A 20,213-nucleotide genomic window follows, 5' to 3' on the forward strand; every position below is an offset into this window, starting at 1 on the left:
AGTGGCATGCTATTCCATCCGGTTTGCGTTTAGTTGGACCATCATTTATTTTTCAACAGGACAATGACCCCAAACACACCTCCAGGCTGTGTAAGGGCTATTTGACCATGAAGGAGAGTGATGGGGTGCTGCGCCAGATGACCTGGCCTCCACAGTCACCGGACCTGAACCCAATCGAGATGGTTTGGGGTGAGCTGGACCACAGAGTGAAGGCAAAAGGGCCAACAAGTGCTAAGCATCTCTGGGAACTCCTTCAAGACTGTTGGAAGACTATTTCAGGTGACTACCTCTTGAAGCTCATCAAGAGAATGCCAAGAGTGTGCAAAGCAGTAATCAAAGCAAAAGGTGGCTTCTTTGAAGAACCTAGAATATGACATATTTTCAGTTGTTTCACACTTTTTTGTTATGTATATAATTCCACATGTGTTAATTCATAGTTTTGATGCCTTCAGTGTGAATCTACAATTTTCATAGTCATGAAAATAAAGAAAATTCTTTGAATGAGAAGGTGTGTCCAAACTTTTGGTCTGTACTGTACATGCATACCTGTGTTGATGGTGGTGGTGGTAATAGTGTCCCCTGTACCCATATCATTGGTGATGGGGCAGCGACAGTGGCAGTCGGGGAAAACTCAGAGCAGGGAAGGAGGGCCCCAGGAACCAACCACAATATCTCCCAGTCTGAAAAAAGCGGCAGGGAGGGTGAGGACAGGACCTGGGAGCTGGATCGGGGTGCTAAGGAGGAAGCAACATCAGTGGAGAAGAGCGGTGCCGGCAGCAAAAAATAGCAGAGGCCACGTACCTCCCAAAGAACAGCCAGAGCCACATCTGCTTCGGGATCTGGTGATGCAGCCATGTTGGAGCTGATTGGCCTGGGAGAGAGTAGCCACACTGGCGAGCAGTTGCTCAAGTACATCAAGCAGCAAGCATCCCGCTGGCTGTCATCTCGCCGACTCCAACTGGGCAAGGTGGTCAGCAACATTGGGTGCAATATCCTGGCCTCCCAGAACCTGTGGGAAATAACACATGTGCCCTGCATGACCTAACACATTGCACCGGCTTGGGCAAGGTGCTGGCAATGTCCAGGAGACTGTCCCTCTTTTCAACCATTCTCACGTGGTGAGGAACGCTCTCCTAGACTTGCAGCATCAGAACGGTCTGTAGCTAAACTGCTGAATTTCAACATTGCACACGCATTATACAAGCTCGGAGACACCCGGTGGTGGACGGCTTGCCAAACCGAACAGGTAAGCCCCACCATGAGAGTCCAGCCCCCACCATAAGGGGCCCTCTCAACCTCAAATACCGATCCGTAGTCCTAGCTTCCAGTACCTCCTACCGCCTCGACTGCCATGGCATACCTTTTTCCCCACCATCAACAAACATCCCCCATAACTGCCTCTTATTGCCTTATTACCATTAAAATTAATATTATCGTTATCAAACAAAACCGCCTTTGACCATCCACAAAACCTGGTTTGATTCACTCCCCTATCTCACCGCCCCCCCCCCCCCACTACTTCCAATATACGGGACGGTGGGTGGGAGTTTTTCTTTCCACAAAATGGCACCCCTCGCCTTACTACACCCCCATAAATCTCTATGAACAGCAAGCTGTCACTTAAGGAGGAGGTAGAGACGTTGGAGTTGGAAGAGAAAGAGGATGATGATGATAGTTTCACTGACCACGACACCCAATCGTCTCAGTGGGGGTGGAGTTGGAAAGAAGTGGCTCCTCGGGCATGCTGGCCAGAATGGCAACCTGTAGACTCGCTTGCCTATGCAGTGACAGGCATAGTGTTGACATCAAGCAGTCTGATGGTTACTGGATAGCCATGCTTTTAGACCTTCGCTGTCAAAGCAAAATGGGGGAATATTTTCCCCTCGCAGGACAAATTACGTTACTACCAGAAAACACTGTGTACGCAGCTAGTCGCAGTTTGCGGTTGACAGACGCCTGCCAACAGTGTGTCTGAGAGGGAGATCCCTCACATTCCCCCTTCCCCCCTGTCTGTCTGCCTAACTACTACCACGTTCTGTATGGCTGCTGCCACCTCCATCGAGCAACTACTGCAACCTGCCGACCATCATCTTCCATCATGCTGCTGCCTTTCTGACAACATGTACCATATGGCTGCTGCTCTTCCCTGTTAATCCCCGACTGCAACCACCATTTATGCAAAGCATCTACCGCCACTATCACTAATACTACTACTACCACTATTGCCACTACTACCATTACTACTACTACCTATAGACGGCCACCATTGCAGCCGCATGCCACTATATCCATAGCATACCCTTTCCACATCTACACTGCACTGCTGCTGCTCCCAAATAAAAGGGAGAATTATTTTAGGCTCGTTCATAATGAGAAACTTTTTTTTCTGACAATCAGCACTTGTGCGTGTCGTGTAGGCACCATTCTGACCCTGTGAAGGCATAATTTTTAGACAATTGCTCCCCCCCCTCCCCAAGCTGTGTGTGTGTTTAACCATCATCTGCCCCCAATAAGGGACAGTTTTTGGAAACATAGGAATGTGAGAAAGCAGAACACATGTGGCGGCGCGGTGTGATATTAAACACGCCGTATGTTACCGCCGTCAAACGTGCATTTCCCCCCAGCTATGTATGTCAGTGTCCCTCAGACATCATTTACTATTGCTGCCATTGTGTCCAAAAGCCTAGGGGGGGGAAGAAACTTATCCAAAATGAACAAAAAAATTTCCTAAAAGGGAGTTATATACCGACTTTCAGGGCAATTGGAATCTAATTGATTCACGTCCGAACTGAACTTTTTCAAACATTCTGCAAATCAGACCCGAAAAAAATCTCGACTGGTTCACTCATCTCTAGTTGGCACATATTCTGCTATAACATGGGCACAGATTATAACATGGGCACTGATTATAATGTTGGCACATATCCTGGTATAACATGGGCACCGATCCAGGTTCTTTATGTCTTTCAGAAGCTCTCTTCGATGAGGTGAGGCAGGAGATGAGACACATGGAAGGTAAGGAACCATCTGTAGTAATGAGAAGAACCTCTGTAGCTTCTTGTCTGCAACTCTGTCCAGCAGACTGTGTGACAACATGATTAAGGTATTGGTTGATACTCCAGGTCTCACCCACCTCTTAATCCCACCATTCCCCATACCCGTCTACCCACCATTATCCCCCCAAAATAACCACACCACTCATCAAATGGATTTAATTGGCCACAGCAGCCATTTATTATTAATATAAATACATAACATAAATAACATAACCGCAGACGAAGGAGGTCCTGGAAGCCCCAAATTGTCCACTTACACAACCACACTGCAAATCCACCTTGCCTCCAGCCGCATTATACAAGCTCGGAGACACCCGGTGGTGGACGGCTTGCCAAACCGAACAGGTAAGCCCCACCATGAGAGTCCAGCCCCCACCATAAGGGGCCCTCTCAACCTCAAATACCGATCCGTAGTCCTAGCTTCCAGTACCTCCTACCGCCTCGACTGCCATGGCATACCTTTTTCCCCACCATCAACAAACATCCCCCATAACTGCCTCTTATTGCCTTATTACCATTAAAATTAATATTATCGTTATCAAACAAAACCGCCTTTGACCATCCACAAAACCTGGTTTGATTCACTCCACTATCTCACCGCCCCCCCCCCCCCCCCCACTACTTCCAATATACGGGAGGGTGGGAGTTTTTCTTTCCACAAAATGGCACCCCTCGCCTTACTACACCCCCATAAATAGCCCCCCAGCCTCCTCCCCACTAAAGCAACGCCCCCCACCCCACCATTCATTTCAAATACCTTAACCCCTTAACCACCAAGACCCTACAACCAAACCTAATCATGCTGGCCTACCCTTAGCTGCGCCCTAGTCCGGCCAAACTTAATAACAGAGCGGAAGTCAGAACATACGCGACGCCGAGTGCAGACGTGTCTGTGTATCTCAGATCTTAGTCATGTAAGGTGCGGGCAGACAGACAGACTGGGTGCGATTACGGTAACTTTTCTTTGCTGAAGTGAAGGTGGAATACAGATGTGACATGTGATGGGCTGGGGGCAGCTAAAACAGTCTTTACCTCCCTCTCAGGGGCAGTCAGGATAATACCCTGCTTGATCAGTCTCTGCTGTGAGGACAATAGTGTGTTTAGCCTCTGTATACAGCCGGTGGCCTCCACCGGAGATGACTGTCCGGAGGATTCCCCTGTTCTCCATCAGCACTGTGGTTTGTACTTCCTGCCAACCGGTTCTGATACTCTGCATTGGGACCACAAGGTCATAATTTCTCCTGTTGTTGTTCTGGTTCTTCTATGGTACCTGGGTCCAACTCTGAGAGGTCTCTGCACACATGTGCACACACTGGAGCAGTGTTCTCTGCACACACTCAGGAGCATAGCTATAGTGGGTGCAGATGTGGCAGTCGCTACTGGGCCCAGAAGCCTTAAGGGGCCCAAAGACCTTTGTGCCACATTAGAAGACACCGGTATTATAGAAAGTGCATGCTGGTTAAGTTACACCCTGGCTGGAGGGAAGGGGTTAGGTCAAGAATTTGGCATGGGGGGAACTCTTGAACGTACACAAGAGTTCTGTGGATAAGTGTTCCCTGCAGACACATGCACACACTGGAGCAGTGATCTCTGCACACATGCACACGCTGGAGCTGTGATCTCTGCACACACGCACACACTGGAGCAGTGATCTCTGCACACATGCACACACTGGAGCAGTGATCTCTGCACACATGCACACACTGGAGCTGTGATCTCTGCACACATGCACACACTGGAGCAGTGATCTCTGCACACATGCAAACACTGGAGCAGTGATCTCTGCACACATGCACACACTGGAGCTGTGATCTCTTCACACATGCACACACTGGAGCAGTGATCTCTGCACACATGCACACACTGGAGCAGTGATCTCTGCACACATGCACACACTGGAGCAGTAATCTCTGCACACATGCACACACTGGAGCTGTGATCTCTTCACACATGCACACACTGGAGCAGTGATCTCTGCACACATGCACACACTGGAGCAGTGATCTCTGCACACATGCACACACTGGAGCAGTGATCTCTGCACACATGCACACACTGGAGCAGTGATCTCTGCACACATGCACACACTGGAGCAGTGATCTCTGTACACATGCACACACTGGAGCTGTGATCTCTGCACACATGCACACACTGGAGCAGTGATCTCTGCACACATGCACACACTGGAGCAGTGATCTCTGCACACATGCACACACTGGAGTGGTGATCTTGGCAAACATGCACACACTGGAGCAGTGATCTCTGCACACATGCACACACTGGAGTGGTGATCTTGGCAAACATGCACACACTGGAGCAGTGATCTTTGCAAACATGCACACACTGGATCAGTGTTCTTTGCACACACGTGCACATACTGAAGCGATGCTCCCTGCAAACACATGCACATACTGGAGCAGTGTCCTCGGCCCACACGTGCACATACTGGATCAGTGTTCTTTGCAGACACATGCACACACCGGAGCGGTGATCTCTGCATACATGCACACACTGGATCAGTGATCTCTGCACACATGCACATACTGGAGCAATATTCCCTGCACACACATGCACACACTAAAATAGTGATCTCTGCACACGTGCACACACTGGAGCGGTGTTCTTTGCACATGTGCACACACTGGATCAGTGTTCTTTGCACACACATGCACACACTGGAGCAATGTTCCCTGCACACACATGCACATACTGGAGCAGTGTCCTCGGCACACACCTGCACATACTGGAGCAGTGTTCTCTGCACACACATGCACACACTGGAGCACTGTCCTTGGCACACACATGCACACACTGGAGCAATGTTCCCTGCAAACACATGCACATACTGGAGCACTGTCCTCGGCACACACATGCACACACTGGAGCAATGTTCCCTGCACACACATGCACACACCGGAGCAGAATCCTCGGCACACACATGCACACACTGGAGCAATGTTCCCTGCAAACACATGCACACACTGGAGCAATGTTCCCTGCAAACACATGCACATACTGGAGCACTGTCCTCGGCACACACATGCACACACTGGATCAGTGTTCTTTGCACACACATGCACACACTGGAGCAATGTTCCCTGCACACACATGCACACACTGGAGCAATGTTCCCTGCACACACATGCACATACTGAAGCAGTGTCATCAGCACACACATGCACATACTCGAGCAGTGTCCTCGGCACACACATGCACACACTGGAGCAATGTTCCCTGCACACACATGCATATAATGGAGCAGTGTCCTCGGCACACACATGCACACACTGGAGCAGTGTTCCCTGCACCCACATGCACATACTGGAGCACTGTCCTCGGCACACACCTGCACACACTGGAGCAATGTTCCCTGCACACACATGCACATACTGGAGCAGTATCCTCAGCACACACCTGCACACACTGGAGCAGTGTTCTTTGCACACATTCTGTCCAGGCTCCCTCTGCTGGAGATAGATGATACAGCAGTGTCTCTCTGTCTCTAGGTAGATCATATATTTACAGGAACAGGAGATGTCGCACAGCAATTAAGATTCACCGTTAAGGACTCTGGGAAAGCTAGGTGGCCATCCCTGGGGTAGATGCTACGTGGTCCTATCCTGGAAGTCTGGTTGTCTCAGTCTCTGATAGACAATAGTTTTCTATGTTTAATGGTGAGGGCCTCTCTATCTTGACACTGCTTCTTCTGTTTCTTCTAGATTTTTGCCTTGCCTGTGGAGACCTCAGTATCAGTGACCTGCACCCCCTCTTTGTTGGGGGCCTGTGCAGCAGATGCAAGGTAATTATCTCACTGCACTGACATGGAGCTTCATCTAATATATTCATGGAGAGCACCATGGAATTAATGGAGCTTTCAAATATTAATAATTTAAAGGTTATCAGGTGGTATGAGGGGGATAGATGAGTTCTGGTCCCGAGCCCATCCTCATATAACGACTATCTGTCCTCTGTCCCCCCCATGTAGAGCTGGTTCCTGAGCTGGGGGTATCATGTCGGTGAGGACGGGCGGCAGAGTTACTGCAGCATATGCTGCTCCGGGGAGGAGATTCTGATGTGCAGTAACAGGAGCTGCTGGAGGTGAGTGAAATGCAGGAATACACGACAGTGGACACTAGAAGGACACACGTCCATGTTCAGACTCCTAGCAGAAAATGACATGTTACTACAGAGCACAGGGTACTGTAAGATTCAAAATGGAGGTAGTGCCTGTTCTGGCCAGCAGGTGGCAATAGAGCCTAATTTTTCTATAGACTACTACAATGTAAAGAGGTGCTTTACTGCCACCCGCTGGCCATAATGGATAATGGCTCCTAATGGAATTTGAAGCGGAACTTCTTTCACAGTGAATGCACACACAATGTGCAGCGCTCCGTCACCAAGAAAAGTTTCCCAGGAAAGAAAATCATTGATGCAAAAAAGCAGAAAATTTGTGACAACATAAGTTACATCTTTACTCCACTTAGAAGATGAATCTGCATAAAATGATAGTTATCCAGAGCTGCGTTCATAATTCTGCCGTTACCGGAGACCAGTGCATTGTGGGAGCTCAGATCACAGGTAGAGATAAGATGTTGGGTCACATGATGTCTCCTCTCCTGCAGTCATGTCTCAGGCAGCAGCTACAGCAGTGGTCCCCAGCCTTTTTTGCACCAAGGACCAGTTTCATGCAAGACAATTTTCCCAGGGACCGGGTGGGGGGGGCTGACTGATTCACGCGCATAACAAAACACAAGGTGCATAATAAAATATATAACACTATATAACGACTATGTAAACTGACTATGGTCTCTACTGCACTGGTCTCTGCTGCACTGGTCTCTGCTGCACTGGTCTCTGCTGCACTGGTCTCTGATGCACTGGTCTCTGCTGCACTGTACCGTATTTTTCGCCCTATAAGACGCACCTAGGTTTTAGAGGAGAACAATAAGAAAAAAATATTTTTCATTACACCTCAGGTCAGACCAGCAATCAGACCCCCAATGTTAATCAGACCTCAGATCAGACCCCCAATGGCTCAGATCAACCCCCAAACCTTTAGCCATCTATCAGCCCCCCATGTCAGCCATAAGCCCCTTATGTCAGCCATCAGCCCCCCATGTCAGCCATCAGCCCCTTATGTCAGCCATCAGCCCCCATGTCAGTCATCAGCCCCCCATGTCAGCCATAAGCCCCCCATGTCAGCCATAAGCCCCCCATGTCAGCCATAAGCCCCCCATGTCAGCCATAAGCCCCCCATGTCAGCCATAAGCCTCCCATGTCAGCCATAAGCCCCCCATGTCAGCCATAAGCCTCCCATGTCAGCCATAAGCCTCCCATGTAAGCCATAAGCCCCCCATGTCAGCCATAAGCCCGCCATGTCAGCCATCAGCCCCCATGTCAGCCATAAGCCCCCCATGTCAGCCATAAGCCCCCCATGTCAGCCATAAGCCCCCCATGTCAGCCATAAGCCTCCCATGTCAGCCATAAGCCTCCCATGTAAGCCATAAGCCCCCCATGTCAGCCATAAGCCCCCCATGTCAGCCATCAGCCCCTCATGTCAGCCATATGTCAGCCCCTCATGTTAGCCCCTCATGTCTGCCCAATGTCCCCCGGGTCAGCCATCAGCACCTAGTGCAAATTAAATAAAATTAAAATAAACACTTACCTCTCCTGCTCCTGGTCACCATCGCGATCCTCTTCATTCTGCTGTCGGCTGTGTATAGCGGCGCACGGTGTGAGATCACAGAGCGACCTCACGCTGTGCGCAGCCCTGCACAGCCGATAGCCGAGCTGTGGACCAGGAAGCGGTGAGTACAGATCCTTCACCGCTTCCTGGTCCCTCTGTACTAATGAAGCGCTTCCATAATGGAAGGGCTTCATTAGTACAGCGTTAAAGATTGCCCTGATCGCCGTGGCCCGGCAAACCATCCTCCAGGTCCCGGTCCTAGGCCACGGCCCGGCGGTTGGGGACCGCTGAGCTACAGAATAGGAGGAGAAGCAAGCTACCCCCTCGCTGATGTCACCCTGGACTACACCTCCCAGCATTACCTACAGACTGTAGATGAGGCCCCGGCCCGGTCTGACACATCCATGGTGAAAGTTCTGTCACCAAATCACGTGTCACACTCTGCAAACATCCAGCCATGTGAGGGGAGGGGCCAGGGAGGGTGGAGAGAGATGGGGAGAGGCCAGGGAGGGTGGAGACAGAAAGGGAGGGGCCAGGGAGGGTGGAGAGAGATGAGGAGGGGCCAGGGAGGGTGGAGACAAAAGGGGAGGGGCCAGGGAGGGTGGAGACAGAAAGGGAGGGGCCAGGGAGGGTGGAGTCAAAAGGGGAGGGGCCAGGGAGGGTGGAGACCGAATGAGAGGGGCCAGGGAGGGCGGAGAGAGATGGGGAGGGGCCAGGGAGGGTGGAGACAGAAAGGGAGGGGCCAGGGAGGGTGGAGTCAAAAGGGGAGGGGCCAGGGAGGGTGGAGACCGAATGAGAGGGGCCAGGGAGGGTGGAGTCAAAAGGGGAGGGGCCAGGGAGGGTGGAGACGGAAAGGGAGGGGCTTATGGAGGACCCAGAAACAGAAGAAACAGTCACAGGAGAGTTAATATAGATGACAGTGAAAGGTGTCAGAAAGTTACTTCCCAAAACTGTAGTCAGGTGAAGTCTGCACTGCAGAGAGACAAGACTACGAGAAAAAGAGACTGCACGCGGGAGGAAGAGACTGTCCACAGTGACCTCAGAGGAGCAAGAGAATGCATACAGCAAGCGCACAGAAGAAAAAGACTGCTGGCAGGGACCAAACAGGAGGAAGAGACTGCACAGGGGAAAGAGACTGCACACACTGACTGCACAGGAGATAGAGACTGCACACACTGACTGCACAGGAGGAAGAGACTGCACATACTGACTGCACAGGAGAAAGAGACTGCACACACTGACTGCACAGGAGATAGAGACTGCACACACTGACTGCCCAGGAGATAGAGACTGCACACACTAACTGCACAGGAGATAGAGACTGCACACACTGACTGCACAGGAGGAAGAGACTGCACACACTGACTGCACAGGAGATAGAGACTGCACACACTGACTGCCCAGGAGATAGAGACTGCACACACTGACTGCACAGGAGATAGAGACTGCACACACTGACTGCACAGGAGGAAGAGACTGCACACACTGACTGCACAGGAGATAGAGACTGCACACACTGACTGCACAGGAGGAAGAGACTGCACAGGGGAAAGAGACTGCACATACTGACTGCACAGGAGATAGAGACTGCACATACTGACTGCACAGGAGATGGAGACTGCACACACTGACTGCACAGGAGATGGAGACTGCACACACTGACTGCACAGGAGATGGAGACTGCACACACTGACTGCACAGGAGAAAGAGACTGCACACACTGACTGCACAGGAGAAAGAGACTGCACACACTGACTGCACAGGAGAAAGAGACTGCACAGGAGAAAGAGACTGCACAGGAGAAAGAGACTGCACACACTGACTGCACAGGAGAAAGAGACTGCACACACTGACTGCACAGGAGATAGAGACTGCACAGGAGAAAGAGACTGCACACGCTGACTGCACCAAAGAAGAGACTGCACACACTGACTGCACCAGAGAAGAGACTGCACAGGAGAAAGAGACTGCACACACTGACTGCACCAGAGGAGAGACTGCACAGGAGAAAGAGACTGCACACACTGACTGCACCAGAGAAGAGACTGCACACACTGACTGCACCAGAGGAGAGACTGCACAGGAGAAAGAGACTGCACACACTGACTGCACCAGAGGAGAGACTGCACAGGAGAAAGAGACTGCACACACTGACTGCACCAGAGAAGAGACTGCACACACTGACTGCACCAGAGAAGAGACTGCACATACGGTCATTTTTCAAGGGACTTGTGATTATTTTAGACATATAAATAGTCCCCTTTTTGACCGGCTGCGCAACAATATTAGGTCACGTGGCCGGTGATGAAAGGTTTTTGACAGTTGGGAGGGTCGGAGCTGGGACTCTGTCCTGGAAACAGGGACACATGGAGGCCAAAGGCCAGGCTAGCCTGGGGCGGGGGTAGTTTTTCTGTAAGGCCTCTTGCACACAAACATTTTCCTTCTGTTTCCGTTCCAGGTTTTTTTGGCGGACCGTATACGGAACCATTCATTTCAATGGGTCCGCAAAAAAAAAAAAGGTACTCGGTGTGCATTCCGTTTCCGTTTTTCCATCTTTCCGTTCTGCATAAAAAAACAGAACATGTCCTATTATTGTCCACATTACGGACAAGGATAGCTCTGTTCTATTAGGGGCCGGCTGTTCTGTTCTGCATAATACGGAATGCACACAGACGTCATCCGTATTTTTTGCGGACTGGAAACTACATTCGGTCGTGTGTAAGAGGCCTGAGGCTCATGAACTGCCTCATATCAGCTTCATTTACTGTATGACGAGGCGCAAGAAGAAACAAGGGGGGGGTCATTTATTATGGATATTTGCGCCTATTTGCGTTTTTTTCGTCAGACTCTATTTTTTACTCGTTTTGCGCCTGTTTTTTTGTCTCTTTTTCCTGGTTCCACTGACTTTGGGGTCGTGGTTTAGGGGTCGTGTATGTTTTTATGTATCTGTGCCTTTTTTCTGGCAGAATTAGTCACACATTTGGTCTATTTTCTACGGCGCTTCACTCGTTCGTCATTGATGCATGGGGCCGTGCGACAGTTTTATTAACATAGCCGCATCGGTGGGTAGGAAGAGACTTGGCCATGACTGGACTTAGAGGTCTCTTCCGCACCAGCGATATGGATCGTGTCAGGATCTGCCAGGGACGAGCGGAAGGCTTCGCAGCACCTTCTACACGTTCAGTGTCTGCAGATTTTGCCGGTTGTATCCGGATTGTTGGCATTTTTCACTCCTGTGAAGAAAAATTGAAGAATAACCCCCAACATCTCCCCCGTTATGTCCCAGGTGTTTCTGTGTGGAATGCGTAGACTTGTTGGTGGGACGAGGAACCTCTCAGGCCGCCATAGATGAGGATCCCTGGAGCTGCTACATGTGCAGAGAGGAGCGCGTCCATGACTTACTGCAGAGACGGGAGGACTGGCCCCGCCACCTGCAGAACCTGCTGTCCAACACCCACGACCAGGACTATGTGAGTGCACCGGGGGCCACAGGGCCCCATACACGAGGCCGCTGCAGCGCTAATGGAGATTATTATACAATATTTCTGCATTATACATGTTACAGGACCCGCCACCGCTTTACCCCCCACTGCCTGCAGACAGGAGGAAGCCAATCAGAGTACTGTCCCTCTTTGATGGCATTGCAACAGGTAAACTGAATGGCAGCTGGCCACAGCAGTGCAGAGAGTTTCAGGAAGTCTGCACGAAGACTTCTTTAAAGATGAGTAGCATATCACACACTGAGAGTGAAAGGAGCAGGATTCCTCAGCAGTGCAGAGTATTTCAGGAGAGGAGTGTACTGATCTTGTTGAAGATTGTGGACTTACAAGAGTTACAAGGTGGAACGAGCAGGGTCCCCAGCAGCACAGAGTATTTCAGGAGTGTGCCGTTTGTGTTGGAAAGGGCAGACAGGTATGTGACAGGCGGTATCATGATGGAGACAAGCTGGAGGTCATAGAGGGGGGGGGGGGGGGGGATTCAGGAGCTTTATTGTGGTTTTGACTCCGGAAAACTCCTCACTTCTTGTATTTCTCCTACACGACGCCCAGGATTACTGGTTCTCAAAAAGCTTAGAATCAACGTCGAAAAATATGTGGCGTCAGAGGTGTGTGAGGACGCCATCACGATAGGACGGGTACGCCATCCAGGGCAGATCGTCTATGTGGGCGACATACAGAACATAACCAGGAGACAGGTGAGCGACAAACCTTCATAGTAACTTATAGAAGAGTGGAGGCGACTCACTATAATCTGACCTGAATGTAGAAGAATATATCTCACATAAGTCAGTGCACCCCTCACAGAAGTCAGTGCACCCCTCATAGAAGTCAGTGCACCCCTCATAGAAGTCAGTGCACCCCTCACAGAAGTCAGTGCACCCCTCACATAGGTCAGTGCACCCCCTCACAGAAGTCAGTGCACCCCTCACATAGGTCAGTGCACCCCTCACATACAGTACAGACCAAAAGTTTGGACACACCTTCTCATTCAAAGAGTTTTCTTTATTTTCATGACTATGAAAATTGTAGATTCGCACTGAAGGCATCAAAACTATGAATTAACACATGTGGAATTATATACATAACAAAAAAGTGTGAAACAACTGAAAATATGTCATATTCTAGGTTCTTCAAAGTAGCCACCTTTTGCTTTGATTACTGCTTTGCACACTCTTGGCATTCTCTTGATGAGCTTCAAGAGGTAGTCATCTGAAATGGTCTTCCAACAGTCTTGAAGGAGTTCCCAGAGATGCTTAACACTTGTTGGCCCTTTTGCCTTCACTCTGCGGTCCAGCTCACCCCAAACCATCTTAATTGGGTTCAGGTCCGGTGACTGTGGAGGCCAGGTCATCTGGCGCAGCACCCCATCACTCTCCTTCATGGTCAAATAGCCCTTACACAGCCTGGAGGTGTGTTTGGGGTCATTGTCCTGTTGAAAAATAAATGATGGCCCAACTAAACGCAAACTGGATGGAATAGCATGCCGCTGCAAGATGCTGTGGTGGCCATGCTGGTTCAGTATGCCTTCAATTTGGAATAAATCCCCAACAGTGTCACCAGCAAAGCACCCCCACACCATCACACCTCCTCCTCCATGCTTCACGGTGGGAACCAGGCATGTAGAGTCCATCCGTTCACCTTTTCTGCGTCGCACAAAGACACGGTGGTTGGAACCAAAGATCTCAAATTTGGACTCATCAGACCAAAGCACAGATTTCCACTGGTCTATTGTCCATTCCTTGTGTTCTTTAGCCCAAACAAGTCTCTTCTGCTTGTTGCCTGTCCTTAGCAGTGGTTTCCTAGCAGATATTCTACCATGAAGGCCTGATTCACACAGTCTCCTCTTAACAGTTGTTCTAGAGATGTGTCTGCTGCTAGAACTCTGTGTGGCATTGACCTGGTCTCTAATCTGAGCTGCTGTTAACCTGCGATTTCTGAGGCTGGTGACTCAGATGAACTTCTCCTCCGCAGCAGAGGTGACTCTTGGTCTTCCTTTCCTGGGGCGGTCCGCATGTGAGCCAGTTTCTTTGTAGCGCTTGATGGTTTTTGTGACTGCGCTTGGGGACACTTTCAAAGTTTTCCCAATTTTTCGGACTGACTGAGCTTCATTTCTTAAAGTAATGATGGCCACTCGTTTTTCTTTACTTAGCTGCTTTTTTCTTGCCATAATACAAATTCTAACAGTCTATTCAGTAGGACTATCAGCTGTGTATCCACCTGACTTCTCCACAACGCAACTGATGGTCCCAACCCCATTTATAAGGCAAGAAATCCCACTTATTAAACCTGACAGGGCACACCTGTGAAGTGAAAACCATTTCAGGTGACTACCTCTTGAAGCTCATCAAGAGAATGCCAAGAGTGTGCAAAGCAGTAATCAAAGCAAAAGGTGGCTACTGTGAAGAACCTAGAATATGACATATTTTCAGTTGTTTCACACTTTTTTGTTATGTATATAATTCCACATGTGTTAATTAATATTTTTGATGCCTTCAGTGTGAATCTACAATTTTCATAGTCATGAAAATAAAGAAAACTCTTTGAATGAGAAGGTGTGTCCAAACTTTTGGTCTGTACTGTAAGTCAGTGCACCCCTCACAGAAGTCAGTAAACCCCCTCGCAGAAGTCAGTGCACCCCTCGCAGAGGTCAGTGTACAGCCTGTATAACACTGTAAAGTAGTCAGTGTACAGCCTGTATAACAGTGTAAAGTAGTCAGTGTACAGCCTGTATAACAGTGTAAAGCAGTCAGTGTACGGCCTGTATAACAGTGTAAAGTAGTCAGTGTACAGCCTGTATAACAGTATAAAGTAGTCAGTGTACGGCAGGGATGTCAAACTCGTGGCCCTCCAGCTGTTGCAAAACTACAACTCCCATCATGCCTGGGCATACTACAGCTATCAGGGAATGATGGGAGTTGTAGTTTTGCAACATCTGGAGGGCCATGAGTTTGACATCCATGGTGTACGGCCTGTATAACAGTGTAAAGTAGTCAGTGTACGGCCTGTATAACAGTGTAAAGTAGTCAGTGTACAGCCTGTATAACAGTATAAAGTAGTCAGTGTACAGCCTGTATAACAGTGTAAAGTAGTCAGTGTACAGCTTGTATAACAGTGTAAAGTAGTCAGTGTATGGCCTGTATAACAGTGTAGTCAGTGTACAGCCTGTATAACAGTGTAAAGTAGTCAGTGTACAGCCTGTATAACAGTGTAGTCAGTGTACAGCCTGTATAACAGTGTAAAGTAGTCAGTGTACAGCCTGTATAACAGTGTAAAGTAGTCAGTGTACAGCTTGTATAACAGTGTAAAGTAGTCAGTGTACGGCCTGTATAACAGTGTAAAGTAGTCAGTGTACGGCCTGTATAACAGTGTAAAGTAGTCAGTGTACAGCCTGTATAACAGGGTAAAGTAGTCAGTGTACAGCCTGTATAACAGTGTAAAGTAGTCAGTGTACGGCCTGTATAACAGTGTAAAGTAGTCAGTGTACAGCCTGTATAACAGTGTAAAGTAGTCAGTGTACAGCCTGTATAACAGTGTAAAGTAGTCAGTGTACAGCTTGTATAACAGTGTAAAGTAGTCAGTGTACAGCCTGTATAACAGTGTAAAGTAGTCAGTCTACGGCCTGTATAACAGTGTAAAGTAGTCAGTGTGCAGCCTGTATAACAGTGTAAAGTAGTCAGTGTACGGCCTGTATAACAGTGTAAAGTAGTCAGTGTACGGCCTGTATAACAGTGTAAAGTAGTCAGTGTACGGCCTGTATAACAGTGTAAATTAGTCAGTGTACAGCCTGTATAACAGTGTAAAGTAGTCAGTGTACGGCCTGTATAACAGTGTAAAGTAGTCAGTGTACGGCCTGTATAACAGTGTAAAGTAGTCAGTGTACTGCTTGTATAACAGTGTAAAGTAGTCAGTGTACGGCTTGTATAACAGTGTAAAGTAGTCAGTGTACAGCTTGTATAACAGTGTAAAGTAGTCAGTGTACAGCCTGTATAACAGTGTAGTCAGTGTACGGCCTGTATAACAGTGTAAAGTAGTCAGTGTACGGCCTGTATAACAGTGTAAAGTAGTCAGTGTACGGCCTGTATAACAGTGTAAAGTAGTCAGTGTACGGCCTGTATAACAGTGTAAAGTAGTCAGTGTACGGCCTGTATAACAGTGTAAAGTAGTCAGTGTACAGCCTGTATAACAGTGTAAAGTAGTCAGTGTACAGCCTGTATAACAGTGTAAAGTAGTCAGTGTACAGCCTGTATAACTGTGTAAAGTAGTCAGTGTACAGCCTGTATAACAGTGTAAAGTAGTCAGTGTACAGCCTGTATAACAGTGTAAAGTAGTCAGTGTACAGCCTGTATAACAGTGTAAAGTAGTCAGTGTACGGCCTGTATAACAGTGTAAAGTAGTCAGTGTACGGCCTGTATAACAGTGTAAAGTAGTCAGTGTACAGCCTGTATAACAGTGTAAAGTAGTCAGTGTACAGCCTGTATAACAGTGTAAAGTAGTCAGTGTACGGCCTGTATAACAGTGTAAAGTAGTCAGTGTACAGCCTGTATAACAGTGTAAAGTAGTCAGTGTACAGCCTGTATAACAGTGTAAAGTAGTCAGTGTACAGCCTGTATAACAGTGTAAAGTAGTCAGTGTACGGCCTGTATAACAGTATAAAGTAGTCAGTGTAAGGCTTGTATAACTGTGTAAAGTAGTCAGTGTATGGCCTGTATAACAGTGTAAAGTAGTCAGTGTACAGCTTGTATAACAGTGTAAAGTAGTCAGTGTATGGCCTGTATAACAGTGTAAAGTAGTCAGTGTACAGCCTGTATAACAGTGTAAAGTAGTCAGTGTATGGCCTGTATAACACTATAAAGTAGTCAGTGTACGGCCTGTATAACAGTGTAAAGTAGTCAGTGTACGGCCTGTATAACAGTGTAAAGTAGTCAGTGTACAGCCTGTATAACAGTGTAAAGTAGTCAGTGTACAGCTTGTATAACAGTGTAAAGTAGTCAGTGTATGGCCTGTATAACAGTGTAAAGTAGTCAGTGTACAGCCTGTATAACAGTGTAAAGTAGTCAGTGTATGGCCTGTATAACAGTGTAAAGTAGTCAGTGTACGGCCTGTATAACAGTGTAAAGTAGTCAGTGTACAGCCTGTATAACAGTGTAAAGTAGTCAGTGTATGGCCTGTATAACAGTGTAAAGTAGTCAGTGTACGGCCTGTATAACAGTGTAAAGTAGTCAGTGTACAGCCTGTATAACAGTATAAAGTAGTCAGTGTACGGCAGGGATGTCAAACTCGTGGCCCTCCAGCTGTTGCAAAAATACAACTCCCATCATGCCTGGGCATACTACAGCTATCAGGGAATGATGGGAGTTGTAGTTTTGCAACATCTGGAGGGCCATGAGTTTGACATCCATGGTGTACGGCCTGTATAACAGTGTAAAGTAGTCAGTGTACGGCCTGTATAACAGTGTAAAGTAGTCAGTGTACGGCCTGTATAACAGTGTAAAGTAATCAGTGTACGGCCTGTATAACAGTGTAAAGTAGTCAGTGTAAGGCCTGTATAACAGTGTAAAGTAGTCAGTGTACAGCTTGTATAACAGTGTAAAGTAGTCAGCGTACAGCTTGTATAACAGTGTAAAGTAGTCAGTGTACAGCCTGTATAACAGTGTAAAGTAGTCAGTGTACGGCCTGTATAACAGTGTAAAGTAGTCAGTGTACAGCCTGTATAACAGTGTAAAGTAGTCAGTGTACAGCCTGTATAACAGTGTAAAGTAGTCAGTGTACGGCCTGTATAACAGTGTAAAGTAGTCAGTGTACGGCCTGTATAACAGTGTAAAGTAGTCAGTGTACAGCCTGTATAACAGTGTAAAGTAGTCAGTGTACGGCCTGTATAACAGTGTAAAGTAGTCAGTGTACGGCCTGTATAACAGTGTAAAGTAGTCAGTGTACAGCCTGTATAACAGTGTAAAGTAGTCAGTGTATGGCCTGTATAACAGTGTAAAGTAGTCAGTGTACAGCCTGTATAACAGTGTAAAGTAGTCAGTGTACAGCTTGTATAACAGTGTAAAGTAGTCAGTGTACGGCCTGTATAACAGTGTAAAGTAGTCAGTGTACGGCCTGTATAACAGTGTAAAGTAGTCAGTGTACAGCCTGTATAACAGTGTAAAGTAGTCAGTGTATGGCCTGTATAACAGTGTAAAGTAGTCAGTGTACGGCCTGTATAACAGTGTAAAGTAGTCAGTGTACAGCCTGTATAACAGTATAAAGTAGTCAGTGTACGGCAGGGATGTCAAACTCGTGGCCCTCCAGCTGTTGCAAAACTACAACTCCCATCATGCCTGGGCATACTACAGCTATCAGGGAATGATGGGAGTTGTAGTTTTGCAACATCTGGAGGGCCATGAGTTTGACATCCATGGTGTACGGCCTGTATAACAGTGTAAAGTAGTCAGTGTACGGCCTGTATAACAGTGTAAAGTAGTCAGTGTACGGCCTGTATAACAGTGTAAAGTAATCAGTGTACGGCCTGTATAACAGTGTAAAGTAGTCAGTGTAAGGCCTGTATAACAGTGTAAAGTAGTCAGTGTACAGCTTGTATAACAGTGTAAAGTAGTCAGCGTACAGCTTGTATAACAGTGTAAAGTAGTCAGTGTACAGCCTGTATAACAGTGTAAAGTAGTCAGTGTACGGCCTGTATAACAGTGTAAAGTAGTCAGTGTACAGCCTGTATAACAGTGTAAAGTAGTCAGTGTACAGCCTGTATAACAGTGTAAAGTAGTCAGTGTACGGCCTGTATAACAGTGTAAAGTAGTCAGTGTACGGCCTGTATAACAGTGTAAAGTAGTCAGTGTACAGCCTGTATAACAGTGTAAAGTAGTCAGTGTGCAGCCTGTATAACAGTGTAAAGTAGTCAGTGTACGGCCTGTATAACAGTGTAAAGTAGTCAGTGTACGGCCTGTATAACAGTGTAAAGTAGTCAGTGTACAGCCTGTATAACAGTGTAAAGTAGTCAGTGTACGGCCTGTATAACAGTGTAAAGTAGTCAGTGTACAGCTTGTATAACAGTGTAAAGTAGTCAGTGTACGGCCTGTATAACAGTGTAAAGTAGTCAGTGTACGGCCTGTATAACAGTGTAAAGTAGTCAGTGTACGGCCTGTATAACAGTGTAAAGTAGTCAGTGTACGGCCTGTATAACAGTGTAAAGTAGTCAGTGTACGGCCTGTATAACAGTGTAAAGTAGTCAGTGTACAGCCTGTATAACAGTGTAAAGTAGTCAGTGTACAGCCTGTATAACAGTGTAAAGTAGTCAGTGTACGGCCTGTATAACAGCCTGTATAAAGGAATATAACATCCTTCTAATCTCGTATACCGCCTGGCAGTGCTGTGCGTTGCACTTCTTTGTCATACACATTCAGCTTTGAGCTGTTATTAGTCCTCACACGTGAATCTACAATCTACTATAGATATGATATGGTGTCGGTATTATTTGTCCCTTTGTAATGTAAGTGACTACAGTGTGAGAATGACCTGAGGTATCCAGTAATCATCTTCCTCAGACAGGGTGAATCCTGAGGGAATCCTTCTTGTCCATTCTTGGCTCCCTACGTCACTAAGCCACATAGCAGAGCCAGGACGACAGGATCTTATGGACAGATTACAATTATGAGAATGGTCGTCAGATCATTCTCATTACAACTGCCAGTTCTTTATGGGGGCTCATTCTTCATACCTCCCCGATCCCTCTTTCTCTCTCTCTAATCTTATAGAATCTGTCCTTAACGTTACAGTGAATCTTTCTGCAGATTGAAGAATGGGGACAATTCGATCTGATAATTGGCGGCAGTCCTTGTAATGACTTATCTCTGGTTAACCCGCACCGGAAAGGCCTTTATGGTACGTAAACCATCAGAATACATTTCTCATCCCATAAAAGGTGATATACAGGACATTATGGGAAGGGACCTAAATATTTTTACGGTCATCTCC

At 47.6% G+C, this 20,213-nt stretch overlaps 1 protein-coding gene across 1 annotated transcript in view; it reads left to right on the top strand.

The window, feature by feature from the left end:
• The window catches only part of LOC122935196 (DNA (cytosine-5)-methyltransferase 3A-like), a 37,716-nt gene that overhangs the window by 12,040 nt on the left and 5,463 nt on the right, over positions 1–20,213 (top strand). Inside the window, exons 7-13 of the mRNA XM_044290959.1 lie at positions 2,974–3,015; positions 6,776–6,855; positions 7,042–7,154; positions 12,029–12,212; positions 12,308–12,392; positions 12,792–12,937; positions 20,030–20,120. Of these exons, the coding sequence (XP_044146894.1) occupies positions 2,974–3,015; positions 6,776–6,855; positions 7,042–7,154; positions 12,029–12,212; positions 12,308–12,392; positions 12,792–12,937; positions 20,030–20,120 (741 nt within the window). The remainder of the gene's footprint in view (positions 1–2,973; positions 3,016–6,775; positions 6,856–7,041; positions 7,155–12,028; positions 12,213–12,307; positions 12,393–12,791; positions 12,938–20,029; positions 20,121–20,213) is intronic.

The sequence above is a fragment of the Bufo gargarizans genome, chromosome 4 (assembly GCF_014858855.1).
Source record: "Bufo gargarizans isolate SCDJY-AF-19 chromosome 4, ASM1485885v1, whole genome shotgun sequence".
In the NCBI taxonomy this organism is placed as follows: Eukaryota; Metazoa; Chordata; class Amphibia; order Anura; family Bufonidae; genus Bufo; species Bufo gargarizans.